This window comes from Carettochelys insculpta, chromosome 22 (genome assembly GCF_033958435.1).
Source record: "Carettochelys insculpta isolate YL-2023 chromosome 22, ASM3395843v1, whole genome shotgun sequence".
Classification (NCBI taxonomy): Eukaryota; Metazoa; Chordata; order Testudines; family Carettochelyidae; genus Carettochelys; species Carettochelys insculpta.
Window position 1 is genome coordinate 4,427,039 of NC_134158.1, and position 14,057 is coordinate 4,441,095.

At 63.2% G+C, this 14,057-nt stretch overlaps 1 protein-coding gene across 1 annotated transcript in view; it reads left to right on the forward strand.

The window, feature by feature from the left end:
* The window catches only part of LOC142024748 (uncharacterized), a 184,485-nt gene that overhangs the window by 166,128 nt on the left and 4,300 nt on the right, over positions 1 to 14,057 (forward strand). Inside the window, exon 9 of the mRNA XM_075016933.1 lies at positions 12,285 to 12,487. Coding sequence (XP_074873034.1) covers positions 12,285 to 12,487 — 203 coding nt within the window. The remainder of the gene's footprint in view (positions 1 to 12,284; positions 12,488 to 14,057) is intronic.

The following is a 14,057-nucleotide window of genomic DNA, read 5'->3' on the forward strand; positions in this document are numbered from 1 at the left end:
GCCCGGGACCTCCTCCGACCCGGGGGGCGTCAGCCACGAGATCGGCGGCGCCCCGACCGCGACAGGCCCCGGGACCGACCCTCCTCCTCTCGTCCCGGACGGATCCATCGCCGCTCGGGCGTCGGAGGATGCCCGGCCGCATGGTGCCGGGCAAGAAGAAGCAGGCGCTGGCGCCCGAGCGGGCACAAGAGCCGGGCCTGCGGAGGAGAGGGAGGAGGGGCCGGCGGCAGGACCAGAAGAGGGCCCGTCCCGGGGCGGGTTGTCCCCCCCCCTTGCCGCCCCGCCCCCTTCTTACCTCCCTTCCTCCTCGTCGGCCCTGTCCCCTGGCCCCTCCTCCTCTACTGCCCAGCCCGCCTCCTCGGAGGGCTGGGTGCTGGTGGGGGGGAAACGAAAGAAAAGAAGTGCGCGCACCCGGCACCCCACCCTGTCGGAGGACGGGGTGGAGGCGCCGCGCAAAGCGCTAAAAAGAGCCGCCAGCCCAGATCCACCTGCCGAACCCCCGGCTGCCGATCATCTGCCGGGGGCGACGGGGGCTGCCGCGGTGGCGGCTGAGAACGGCAACACCCCCTCCGCCCCGGAGCCAGAGCCTCAGGAAGCTGAGAGGGTTTTTTGCACACCCGCGCCCTCCCCTGACACCCCTCCGGCCGCGACCCAGACTACTGCTGTGGAGCGTCCGGAGGAGGTGAGCCCCGGCCTCGCCCTCCTCTCGCAGGAGGTCGAGGCCCTAGGCCTCACCCCGGTGGCCCTGGACGTGGACAGCCTCCTACTGGAGGCCTGTGGGCCGTCCATCCACTCACCCCCACCCCCTCCATTCTCCCCCTCACCGTCTGCCAGTGATCCCTCAACCACCGCCTCCCTCTGCCTTGGGACGTCGCAGGAGGCGACCCCCCCCTTAATCAGAGATGACCTCCCCACGGGAGTTGGCCAGCCCCTGGGCACCCTGGGGGAAGCAGAGTTCCCCATGCCCCCCACCTTTGGCCCCGAAACCGAGGACCCCAACACCCACCCCCTCGACCAGTTGGCACTTCCTGCCGAGTATGTCGGCACCTCGCCCCTATCCCCCTCCCCCGCCCCACCATCCGAGGAAGCCCCTCCTCCCGAGACACCTTCTCTCCATATCCCCGCTCCTGCTCCCATCTTAGCCCCACCACCCGCCATTATCCCCGCACCTTCTCCCAGCCAACACCCCGCCCCAGGACCTGCAATCCTACCCCCTCCAGACCCTCCTCCCCCTCCACTTCCTCCTCCCCTTCCCCCACTGCCCCCCCTCCCTTCCCCTCATGAACCTTCCCCTCCCTTGATGAGTCCCATCCCCCCTGCCCTCCCCCCCACCCCCCCTCCTCCTACCCCTCCCCTCGACCCCTGCCCACTCATACCTGCCCCCGAAACCGTAATCCTTCGGGAGGCCCCCCCTACATCGCCCTCTCCCAGCACTTCCGGGGCTGCTCTCCCTCCGCCGCCCTCATCCCCCCCAAAACCAGACCCCAGTCCCCACCCCAATCCTTTCTCTGGCCGTGGGGCCCAAGGGTACACGAGGCCGACGGGTACTGGAGACCCCGAGGCCTCGGCACCCCATGCGCTGGTGGGAGAGATGCGCCGGTTCTTGGAGGACATTCGTGGCTCCAAGAACAAGGTTGCTCTCGCCCTCCAGCGCTGGGGGGACTTCCACACCATCCTGAAATCCGTGAGGGCCCTTCTTAAGGAGGGCAAGGGGACCGGGAGGAGGGATGCCTCGGCTTACCAACGGGCCCGCAGCTTCCGTGACGCCCTCGTCGCCTTCGGGGTTGGTCACGGTTTGCTGCGTGGCCCCACCGGAGCCGTCGGTACTCCCTCCGGCGAGGATCCTCCCCAGCCCTCCAAATGGCGCCGATCATCTTTGCCACTTTAAATGCCAGGGGCTGCGGGTCGGGTCTCCGTAGGTGCCGAGTGCTCTCCTTCCTTCGGGAGGGGGGGTACTCGGTCACCTTCCTACAGGAGACCTACACTACCCCAGCCGCCGAAGCGAAGTGGCGGCTGGAGTGGGGAGACGGGGTCCACTTCAGTCACCTCTCGGCCCACCGGGCCGGGGTGGCGACCCTGTTCTCCCCAGACCTGCGGCCCGAGGTGCTGGGGAGCGTCGAGGTTGTGCCCGGCCGCCTGCTGTATCTCCGGGTGCGGGTGGAGGGGCTGCCTCTCCATCTCGTTAATGTCTATGCCCCAACACGCCGCCCGGAGAGAACCCCCTTCTTCCGGCAGGCGGCGGCCTTCCTCGACACCATCGATCCTCGCGAGTGCCTGGTCCTCGGCGGGGATTTCAACTGCACCCTCGAGGAGCGGGACCGCACGGGGACCGAGCATGGCCAGGCCGCTGCGGGCGTCCTCAGGGAGCTTCTCATCCATCGCTCCCTGGTGGACGTCTGGCGCAGCCACCACTCGGACGACGACGCTGGTTTCACCTGCGTCCGAGTGGTGGGCCATACATCTGTACACTCCCGGTTGGACCGCATTTACATCTCACGGCACCATCTCTTCCGGGCCCACGCCTCCAGCGTGCGGCCGGCCCCCTTCTCGGACCACCACCTGGTGGCCGTGAAGGCTTCCCTCTCGCTGGGGAAGCGGGGGTCGGCCTACTGGCACTTCAATAACAGCCTGCTGGAGGACGTGAGCTTCGTGGCGTCCTTCCGGGAGTTCTGGCTGGCCTGGCGCGAGCAACGGCGTGCCTTTCCCTCGGCGCGGCGGTGGTGGGATCTGGGAAAGGTGCGCGCGCGGCTCTTCTGCCGCGACTATACTCGGGGGGCCAGCCGGCGGCGGGATGCGCTGATAGGGCAGCTGGAACGGGAGGTTCTTGAGCTGGAGAGGCGTCTAGCCGCCAGCCCCAACGATCCATCCCTCTGTGGCACGTACCAGGAGAAGAGGGACGAGCTCAGGGCCCTCGACGCCCTCCGGGCACAGGGGGCCTTGGTGAGGTCGCGAATCCAACTCCTCCGGGAGATGGACCGCGGCTCCCGCTTCTTCTACGCCTTGGAGAAAAAGAGGGGTGCCGAAAAATACATCCTCTGCCTTCTTGCGGAGGACGGCACCCCTCTTACGGATCCGGTGGAGATGCGCGAGAGGGCCCGCGCCTTCTACGCCACCCTTTTCTCCCCGGATCCGACCGACGCCGACGCCTGCAGGGTGCTCTGGGACCAACTGCCGTCGGTCAGCACGGGCGACCGGGACCGGCTAGAACTTCCTCTCACTCTGGCCGAGCTCTCGGAAGCCCTCCGCCTCATGCCCACCAACAAATCCCCGGGCATGGACGGGCTGACCGTGGAGTTTTACCGCGTGTTTTGGGACGTCCTCGGCCCAGACCTGCTCAGCGTCTGGGCCGAGGCCTTGCAAAGCGGGGTCCTCCCCCTGTCATGCAGGCGTGCCGTCCTCGCCCTGCTGCCCAAGAAGGGGGACCCCCGCGACCTCAGGAACTGGCGTCCCATCTCGCTCCTCAGCACGGACTACAAGATCATCGCTAAAGCCATCTCCCGTCGCTTGGGGTCCGTGCTGCAGGACGTGGTCCACCCCGACCAGACCTACACCGTCCCGGGCCGTACCATCCTCCATAATCTGTCCTTGGTCCGGGATCTCTTAGAGCTTGGGTGTAGGGACGGCCTGTCGTTCGCCCTCCTGTCCTTGGATCAGGAGAAGGCGTTCGACAGGGTGGACCACGGGTATCTCCTGGGCACCCTGCAGGCCTTCGGCTTCGGACCCCGCTTCGTCGGGTTTCTCCGGGTGCTGTACGCTGCCTCGGAGTGCATGGTCAAGCTCAACTGGACCCTGACCGCTCCGGTCAGCTTCGGACGGGGAGTACGACAAGGCTGCCCGCTCTCAGGACAGCTGTACGCTCTGGCCATCGAGCCCTTCCTCTGTCTCCTTCGTCGACGGTTGATGGGGATGGTGCTTCCAGAGGCAGGGCTGCGGCTAGTCCTGTCGGCGTACGCCGACGACGTGCTCCTCGTGGTTCAGGACCCGGGAGACCTGGCGCGTCTGGAGGCTTGCCAAGCTATCTACTCGGCGGCCTCCTCCGCCCGGGTCAACTGGGTCAAGAGCTCTGGCCTGGTGGTCGGGACTGGATGGCAGACGAGCCGCCTCCCGCCCGCGCTTCAGGCCATCCGGTGGAGCGCGGGTCCGCTGCTCTATCTAGGCGTCTTTCTATCCGCCACGCATCCCTCTCCGCCGGAAAACTGGCAGGGTTTAGAGGGCAGGGTCGCTGAGCGGTTGCGGAGGTGGACAGGGCTGCTCCAGTGCCTCTCCCTGCGGGGGAGAGCACTGGTGCTGAACCAACTCGTCCTGTCCATGCTCTGGTACCGCCTCAGCACCCTGGTCCCACCCCCGAAGTTCCTGGACCAGCTCCAGAAGTTAATCCTGGAGTTTTTCTGGCCAGGACTGCACTGGGTCTCTGCAGGGGTACTCCACCTCCCCCCGGAGGAGGGAGGACAGGGCCTGACTTGCATGCGCACTCAGGTCCATGTCCTCCGCCTCCGGGCCCTGCAGGGACTTCTCAACGCCAACACCAACAGTGCAGATAGTCCGGCATGGAGTACGCTGGCGCATGCTTTCCTCCGCCGTCACCGAGGGCTCCGATACGACCGGCAGCTCCTTTATTTATCTTGGAGAGACCGTCCGCGAGGCCTCTCGGAGCTGCCGGCCTTCTACCAGGACCTCCTCCGCACTTGGCGGCTGCTCGCAGCCTCCAGGTCTTTAGGGGCCACCACGGGGGAAGACCTCCTCGCGGAGCCCCTGCTACACAACCCCCACCTTCGTGTGCAGGCGGCGGAGTCTCCCGTGGTGCGCCGGAGGTTGGTCCTAGGTGGAATCACCAGGGTCGGAGACCTCCTGGACTACGACCGGGGAGACTGGATGGAGGCCCCGGCGCTCGCCCAGCGCATGGGGCTCTCCTGCCTACGCTCTCCCCGTCGCGTACTCGAGGAGGTGAAGGCCGCCCTGCCGCCCACTGCTCACGTCTACCTCGGCCGGGTCCTGCGAGAGGGTGCGCCCCGCCCCCCTCTCACTCCTAGCCCTCCGGACCTCTCCGTGGGCCCCCGGCTTCGCGATCCTGCCCGCCCCCCTCCCCTCCACCACCCCAGCCGGCTGCATACCTTGCAGCCGGTCCCCTTCCGAACCGCGCCTAGACACCTTCTGTACGCGCTCGTGCTTCACACGCTCCACTTCCCCACCCTCGTGTCCCGCCCCGACCACAAGTGGCGGGACCTCTTGCCGCCATCGGAGGGTGGGGAGCCCCGGTGGGCCAGCCTCTATTCCACCCTGGTCCCGCGGCCCACCGGGGACATCAGCTGGAGAATCCTCCATGGAGCGGTGAGCACGGGCGTGTACCTGGCGCGGTTCACCCCCATCCCAGACACCTGCACCTTCTGCGGCATGAGGGAGAACCTGGCGCACATCTACGTTGAGTGCGCCAGGCTGCAGCCCCTCTTCCGGCTCCTCCAGAACCTCCTCTTGAGGTTCTGGCTGCACTTCTCCCCGCACCTCCTTATCCTGTCACACCCTATCCGCGGCCCCACAAAGTCGCGGGACCTCCTCGTCTGCCTCCTCCTGGCCACGGCCAAAATGGCCATCTACAAAACCAGGGAGAGGAGGCTGGCAGAGGGGGCGACCTGCGACTGTGGGGCCTACTTCCGTTCCTCCCTTCGCTCACGAATCCGAGCGGAGTTCCTCTGGGCGGCGTCCACCAACTCCCTGGACACCTTCGAGGAGCGGTGGGCGCTGTCCGGGGCCCTCTGCTCGGTATCCCCTTCCGGCTCCCTCGTTCTAAACCTTTGACCCTCACTCCCGTCCCTGTTTTTTTTCCTTCGTTGTCCCCCGTATTCATTTGGTGACTGGGTGTTTTTAGTGGGCCCCCCCTCACTGTGAGAGGGGCCTTTTAGCTGTGGGCAGGACATGCCTGCCCACACCTCCCCCCAGGAACACCAATAGGTGCAGGAGACCAAACTGACTCACTGCAGGAACCAACATCATTATAACCGGAATGTTTTACACGAGGGAGCCCCGTGTAATCAATGTCTGATGCAGCGATGGCGACTGCCCGGTCCCCCACAGCAACCCAGAGCCTTGGGGAGGTCTCACAGCTCCCACACTGAGGGTCACCATAAATTGTGGTTTCACAACGAGGTGTTTACAAGGGAGCAGATCTCAGGGCTGACTCGCTCCCCACGCGGCTTTGCCTGGCAGGTGTCACACACGCGCCCTTTGCATCGCCATGCAGATGAGCTCTGGCGGACACGCCCCTCCCAGCCTGCAGCAGCGTTGCGTTCCCGCCGCCGCACCCCCTACCTATGGGCTGTTGTTACTATTAAACACCAATGAAAAGTCCGTTCCGAAGGAGCAGTCGGGGCCTTTGCACAATCTGCGCATTTAAAACAATCCCCAGGGCTTTGCAGTGTCACAGCACAAGCCCGGGGAAAGTGCAGCTGTGAGCACGAGGCAGCTCCGCCCCCCAGGGACCGCCCAGCGCTCCGCCCAGTCCCTCCTCCCCGGCTCAGCAGCTGGTCCTGCCCCTGCACATGCTCCGCCCTAGTGCTCAGCCGGAGGCACAGGCGTCCCCGGGAGCATCGCCGCAGCCGATTCCGGTTTGTGCTCGAGCCCTTGCTGAGCGGTGGAGCCGCAGCCCGTCTGTGCGCCTCAGCCCCCACCCCTGGGTCCGGCCGCGGCCCTCACGCGCACATGGGGGAGCAGAACAGAACGTGCAGCTGGAATCTGAACCCCCTTTTGTGTGCAGCTCCCGGCACTGCCCACAGACCGTCCCGCCTGCCTTGGGAATGGGCCATCGCTCTCCCCCCGGCCGCTCTGCGCCCACAGAGGCCAGAGCTAAAGCATCCCGGCTCTGCAGTGGCCAGTGACGGGCGTCGCTCCCGGGGAGCCGAGGGGAAGCCGCTCTCCCAGGGTACCCGGCCGGCGCGAGCTCCACACCGGTAACGTCTGGAGTGATGCTGGGGGTGAAGCGTCGTCCTCGCTGTCGGACACACAGAGCTGAGTTCTACGAGCTCTGGGCCCGGCGATCCCCCCGCACTTATGGGTGTAAAGCCGCCGCGATGGGCCCCAAGGCCTTGGAGCTCCGCGGAGAACCAGCCTGTTCTCTGGGTGACTGCTGGGTGCTGGCGTGTGCGCTGGGAGGGGAACAGCCACACGGCTCCCAGCACTGGGCCCAGTCCAGTCTGGGCCCCTCACCTGCTCAGGCTCCCCAGCCTTGTACTGCAGCCCACGGGGGCTTTTCCTCGGCATCACACACCTGCCTGACAGCCGCGCACAGGTGCTCGCGCTGGGCGATCGCTTTGCTCCAGGCGAGCAGCCGAGGTGACTGGTGAGAGGGGCCTGGGGGCCCAACGACCATGTGATCCCCCCACAGCCTGGGGAAGGGCCGGGACAACCCCCTCCTGCCTCACTCCCGGGGGGGTTTGGCGCCCGGCACCTCTGGAAATCCCACTGGGCCCCATCTGCAGCTTTAGACTTTAAACCCCCCTGGAAGCTCTGGGCCTGAGTGAGCTGCTGCCCGGGCGCCGGTTTTGAGCTGGAGCCTCTGGTTGAAAAGGAAACTGGCGGTGTCCAGTCAGCGCCCAAAGTCCAGGCACCAGCAGCGACCGGCCCCGACATGGGCTGGGGCGAGGGAGCGGCAGTGCTGGGAGGGGTCAGTCTGTGCCGCGGGGTCACTGCCAGGGACAGAGATTCCCTGCGGCTGCGCTGGGAGGGGGCAGATTGTCAGGGGAGCCGCGTTTGTCCCCCCGGGGGTGGTACCAGGGCAGAAATAAGGGCGGGGGGGGCCCGGAGAAGGTGCGGGTGAAAGTGCAGAGATGGGACCTGTCAGTCACATTGTAAAATGAGACCTCGCCCGCCTCGTAGTCCAGGAAAACCCCCACCCGGCCGGGCCTGGCGCTCGCGGGGAGGTGGAGAGGCAGCTGGTGGCGTGGGAGTTCCTGGCTGAACAAGAGCGCCTCCTGCTGGCCCGGCTGGGAGAGGTGGCCCCGGAGATAGGGCGGAGGGGGGAGGAAAATGCCACCCAGCTGGGGGAGAAGATTTCCAGGCCCGGCGCCCTCAACACACAGCTGGAGGGGACGTGTCAGCAGCCGGCGCTGGAGCTGCTGCAGGGGAGAGGGCGCTGGATGTGCCCAGGGCCCTATTAAGGAGGGGACTGAAGTTCCAGGCCCAGAACCATTCAAGTAGAATTTCTTTTAGAAACACGTAAAGTACCTGCTCCAAAATCTCTGTTACTCTGTGAGGGGGCAGAGAACTTGTAGCTGATTTTGAAAGACGCACATCTTAGGTGCACAGCGGGGCCATTGCTCTGCGGCGCAGCACTTGATTCTTCAGGCACCATTTTTGTACGAGACATTCCTAGTGCTCCCTCAGAGCCCAGCTAATGAGCATCACCGCTAGTTCGGACCAGTGGGAATCGGGCCTGGATCGCTTATGGTGGGTCAATGCCCTGACAGGGCAACCAGCAGCGAATTTGCGCTTCACACATATAAACCAAGTTGCGATGTACTTCGGGCGGCCGCCCCTGCTCTGCTAGTCGGACGATGGCCATTTATTCCCATGTTTCCACAAGGAGGTGGAATTGGCATGGTTAACCGCTCCTTTGCCCATAACCTGGTGCATGATGGGATACAAGGGCTGGTCATTTACAGTCCGCTCCATCATGGCATTCCTTGTACTCCGCCCCACTGCGGCTCCCTTCGCTCGTGGGTGTGTTGAGGGCAGCAGATGTCCAGGGAATCACCAGCTCCCGGGGTTGCCAAATGACACCTTCAGTTTAAAATAGTGAACAATTGGCGGTAGATGGTGTTTCCAGAGAGCCCAAGTCATGTTAAAGACGCGGCCGTTTACTGCCCCTTCACCTCAATAGATGGCACCAGGGCAGTAGGGGAATTTTCAACTCCTACTAAGAGAATCTTTGACTCTACCCGCAACCCCCGCAACCGAGTTCAGTCTGCACAGCACGTTTATAAGATTCGTGCATTTTTCTGCAGCCACCTGATTCAATAATTAGGTTAACTTTAATATTCCATCTACAACAGGTTGCAAAAAGAGTTGCTAGCTCAGCCCTGCAAATTACTGCAGATTTGTGTAGCATTTACAATTCTGAACAAATTGCCTTCAATTGTTTGTAGCGTAAATGTCAGTAGGAAGGCTGTGATTGTGTATTAAAACTTGTACCAAGATAAGCTATGGAGATAAGTTGGTGTTTAACAGAAAGATCACATTCCACACAAGCACTGGATCTGTCATCTGTTTTACAGTCTTACGAATGATAAGATTTTCTAGAGTGTCCATCATTACCACTTCGATCAATCGTCCTTTGTAAAATTAAACTATATATAAGAGAACAATATGAATATTCATTTGTCATCATTTTAGCTATAAATTGTCATCAAGGGTCCCATTGTCACGGGAATTATCTTATTCTAACCTACAAAAGTCTCATTTAAATAGAAAAATCTGATTGATTTTTTTCAAAGTTTTAACAAAATAGCTAGTAATTTAATACCGAGTAGTCTCGTAGTATTATTTCATATCAAACATGGATGGAGACTCATAAATCTATTTGCCCCACGCAGGGTAAAATGAAGAAACCAAAATGTAGGTGGGAGAAGGTGAAAGCGAAGAAAGAGGAAGAGAATAAAGGGAAGACATTGCTAGCTACGACAAAGAGACGTACCGACTTTTGTTCTTGGCAAACAAGAAGTGAAGGCAGGGGCACTGCAAAGGATACGGATACATGTGACTGTGACCCCGGCTTCACAGGCAAGTGACACCTGAGAATTAGTAGGCAGCAGTGACATTGCCAGTGGGGAACCTAAGCAGAAACCTGCGTTGAACAATCTGGGAAGCTGAAGTTTCCCGCTGATCTAGGACAGTGGAATGTGTGGGAGGTTTGTGGGAATACTTTTGCATGAAAGGGGTAAATCAAAGTCAGCACATGGATGGTAACTTTGATGCTTCTGAGAGACCATTCCCTGGTGAAAAGGTCAAGCGCCGGTCTGCACAAGCATTGGTTTCTCCAGAACAGCGCAATGGTGAGCCAGTGCAGTGCGAATCATTCTGTGCGCCTTGTAAGTCATTTGCAAATGTGTACGAAAGTGCACGCCCAGCTGGGAAAGGAAATGACTAGAAATCACAGGAGTCCCGGAGCTCCCACCCGCCAAACCTGTCCCGAGCCAGGCCCCGCCCACAGCCCGTGTCCCCACCCAGACTCTCACAGCCCCGCCCCCAAACCTGTCCTGAGCCCGGGCAACCGACGCCAGCAGAAGGGTCCCTCCAGGGATTGAGCAGGAGCTGAGAGGAAGGCGGACTTTTGTGTCTAACGGCCAATAGCGAGACAGGTTAGGATTTTTTGGCCAATGAGGAAACGAGATTGGCTCGGTCTAGCCAATGGTCGTGAGGATTGCCTGGATTGACATTCTTGACCAGAGGGCGGGATCAGAACGGGCGACCAATGGCAGGGAGGGCTGAGCCAAAAGGTCAAAATCGGAAGGGGATTGGTTATCCTTCCGACCAATGGCGGATCGGGGAGGCAGGATGACGGTCAATGGGGGAGCGGGGCGGGGCAATTCGAAGGCGCGCGGGACTGGGCTAAAGCCGAGGACGCTGGTTGTGGTGAGGCGCTGCCGCAGCGCTGGGGGTGGGGGTGTCGGTTGGCCCCGGGCCGGGCCCGCGCTGGGCGAGGGAGGAGCTGGGCGGGGTCATTGACCGCACGAGGCGCTGCCGCGGGAATGCCCGGGCGGGGTGGGGGCTGAGCTGAGGGGGACAAACGCCCCGCCCCCCGTGGCGCTGGAGCCCGAGGCTGGGGGCGGAGCTCAGTGTCTGGTTCCCGCCTCTCCCGGGGGGCGGGGCCGGAGGGTTGTTCCCCTCCCCGCCCGAGAACGTTCCCGGCGGCGCTGGAGCGGCCCCGCCCGCGGGGGTGGGTGTGAGCAGAGCCCGGCGCTGCCCCTCCCCCGCCCCGGGCCGGTCCCACCCACGGAAGGGGCGTTACTGCAGCTCCGGCCCAGCCCCAGCAGGAGCAGCCGCCGCTCCGCCCCCACGTGCCCCGGGGGCACCAGCGGCACCAGGTCCGGTCCCGACCCCGCCCGCGAGCCGGGGGGTTTCTCCCCCGTCCGGCCTGTCTGCCGATTACGTCACTTCCTCTCCACCGGCCCTGGCCCCGCCCCCGCGCTCAACCTGGCCGGCGCAATTCCTACCGGAGGCGGGCGGGGTCCGGGGGAGCCGCGCTGGGACTCGCCGGCCGCGTGTGCGGCTCCGGCAGCGGAGGGGTTAACCGGGGTCCGGCGGGAACGTCCCGCTGCCAGGTGAGGTGGGGCCCGGCCGGGCCGGGAAGTGACTCCACCCACCCCCCCGTTTGTGTCTCGGACCCTCCGTGCGGGCCCCCCCCCCCGCGCCAGCGCCTTCCCCTGGTCCCGGCCGGGCCGCCCCGTTCTCCGGCCGCTCCGCCTCGTCCTGCCGCCCGCGCGGCCCCGCCCCCCCTCGCAGCGGCGCCTGGTTCGCCTAGTGCTGCGGGCGGCTCGCGGCGCTGGGCCCCGCGGGGACCAAAGAGGCGCCGCCCCAGCGCCCCGCAGTCGCCCCCGCCCGGCTCCGGGGCGCCCGGGGAGGGGGCGGGGGCGCGGGCGCCCGGGGGGGCTGTGACTCGGGGCCGGTTTTCGCTCCTGGCTCCACTCGCACCTCCAGGCGGAGTCTCCGGGCGGCGCCCGCGGGCTCTGCACCCCGCAGGGACCAGTGGGTGCTGGGGGCTCTGTGCTCGGTTCTCCCCCAGCTCCCTTGTTTTCGCCCCAGGGCCTCTGCACCCCCCTGGTTTTCTTCTCCCTTGGGCCCCTCAGTGATTTGGGGTCCTGAGTCCATTGCACACCCCCCGCAGGGGATCCGAGAGCTCTGGGTGGGCTTGTGTCCACCCCCTCCTGGTTCCCCAGTGGGGCCGGGCGCTCCTTGCACGGTGCCGGTGCTCCCCCGCGGTGCAGTTCAGTGATCCTCATTGTCCCTTCAGCTGCTCCCTTCCTCCGGGCTTGTCCCCGTGGTGTGTCACTAACCACGTGACGTTTCCGTGGGACACGCTGCAGTGCGCAGCAGTGCTGGGGCTCAGGCCGCGTCCGGAGAGAAACGAGGACGGATTTGGGATCTGACTTGTGCGAGGTGGTTCTGTGAGACTCGAGCGTTTCCCCAAATGTGCGTGTGCAGCACGTGTGCCCCAGGGAGCGAGTGTGGGGAGCTGGGGGAGCGGAGCGGCTTCCAGCCTCGTCTGAAGTGTCTCCATTGCCCTTTTCCCCTGCCAGGTGCAGAGCCCCCATGTCTGGCTCCAGAGCAGCCCCGGACCTGCAGAGACAGAGCGAGGACATGGCAGTGGCGGCGGAGCTGGTGACCTTGGAGGAGGTGGCTGTGTGTTTCTCCCAGGAGGAATGGGGGCTGCTGGCCCCGGGGCAGAGAGCCCTCTACAGGGAGGTGATGCAGGAGAATTACCAAACCGTGCACTGGCTGGGTGAGGAGTCCTGTCCCCGGGGGTGTCAGAGGCTGTGTGGGCTCCGCAGCAGCTGGGTTGGCTTTGGTTCAGGGTCCCTCCCTGCCCCTGTCCCCAGTGTCAGGAGTGTGAGCTGCAGGAATCACTGGGTCCCCTGTGAGAGACTGTCCCCTCCACAGCCCCTCGCAGGGGAAGCAGGTTCAGGAACATGGTAGTGGTGCTGCTCTTCCCACAGCCCAGGTCTCCACGTGCTTCCCACCATCTGCCTTGTCTGGAGGTGTGAGTGGAGGGGCGCTGGCAGGAACGGCAGGTACCAGAGGTGTGGGTCTGGGTCTGGCTGTTCTTCATGCCTGCAGGGCACCCCTGGGGCCAGTGTGCTGCACCCCTGCTGGCTCTTACCGTTTAGGGGGAGTTCTTGAATAATGAAACACAAACTCCCAGACAGTGGCACCAGCTCTCCCATGTACAGTAGATTGCTTTCTTAGGAGTCACTGGTGGGAACCAGACACAGGACAAACTGGTTATGAGTAACATGTGCCCAAGTTGGGATTCAGTGTCACTCCCCATAGGCCTCATAACATACCTCATCCAGCATCCTCGGCCTTCATCGATACTGGGGGGGTTTTGAAGATGGTTGGGAGGTGCCCAGTTAGGTCATGTGACACCTGGTGGGGCCAACCCTGGGCAGTGAGTAGTAAAGTTGTGAAGGCAAAAGTGCAGCTAGAATCTCAGCAGGAGGTTGTGGGGGAGGCGGAGACGGGGGCTTTAACTAACCCCCTCCAGCTGCACTTCTGCCAGTCTCCTTCCCGCACCGAGGGAAACGCACTGGGTGCGGCTGGAACGTGAGTCAGCAACAAGCCCGAGATGCAGGAGGAAAGTGGTAAACCACACAGAGAAGCTGCTGCTGGCAGAGTAGAACTGAGGCAGCTGAGGGGGAGCCCAACTGCAACAACAGCCACATCCCCCAGAGAGCAGCAAAGCCAAACAGCACCATGGCCGGCTGCAGGAGCAACAGCTCTTGTGGGTTGCTGGTAGGGCCCACCCAGCAACAGGCAGGCAGGGGTCGCAGAGCAGGAGCCTGGACAGTGTCTGAAGCAGCCAGCCCAGGACTCACCTCACTGCTCAGACAACTTCTTCTGCCTCCTGCTGATTCAAGCAGCGCATCAGAGCCAAAGAGCTGGAGGAACCAGGCCCCAGCCAGGAGCTTTGTGGACAGAGCCCTTGTGGAGCCAGAGCTCTGCCAGAGCCTTTCTCCACAAGTTACAGTGACCTGCCATGTGGCAGCTGCAGTCTGAGCCCTGCCTGGGGCCTCGGTTTCAGCCCTACCAGCCCTCACAGAGCTCACATTTTGAGTCGAGCAAAAACACAGAGAAGTCCTGTGGCACTTTATAGACTAAGGGATTTTCTGGGGCATCAGCTTTTGTGGGCAAAGGCCCAATTCACCACGTGCACCACGTGGAAATTCCAGAGGTCAGTAAAAATATACAGGCACAAGAAAAGGAGGGAATCCCACTCAAGAAGAAGGCTGGAGATAATGAGAGCAATTCAGTCATGGAGGATGTGGCGATGTGAACAGCCAGAGTAGAGAAAC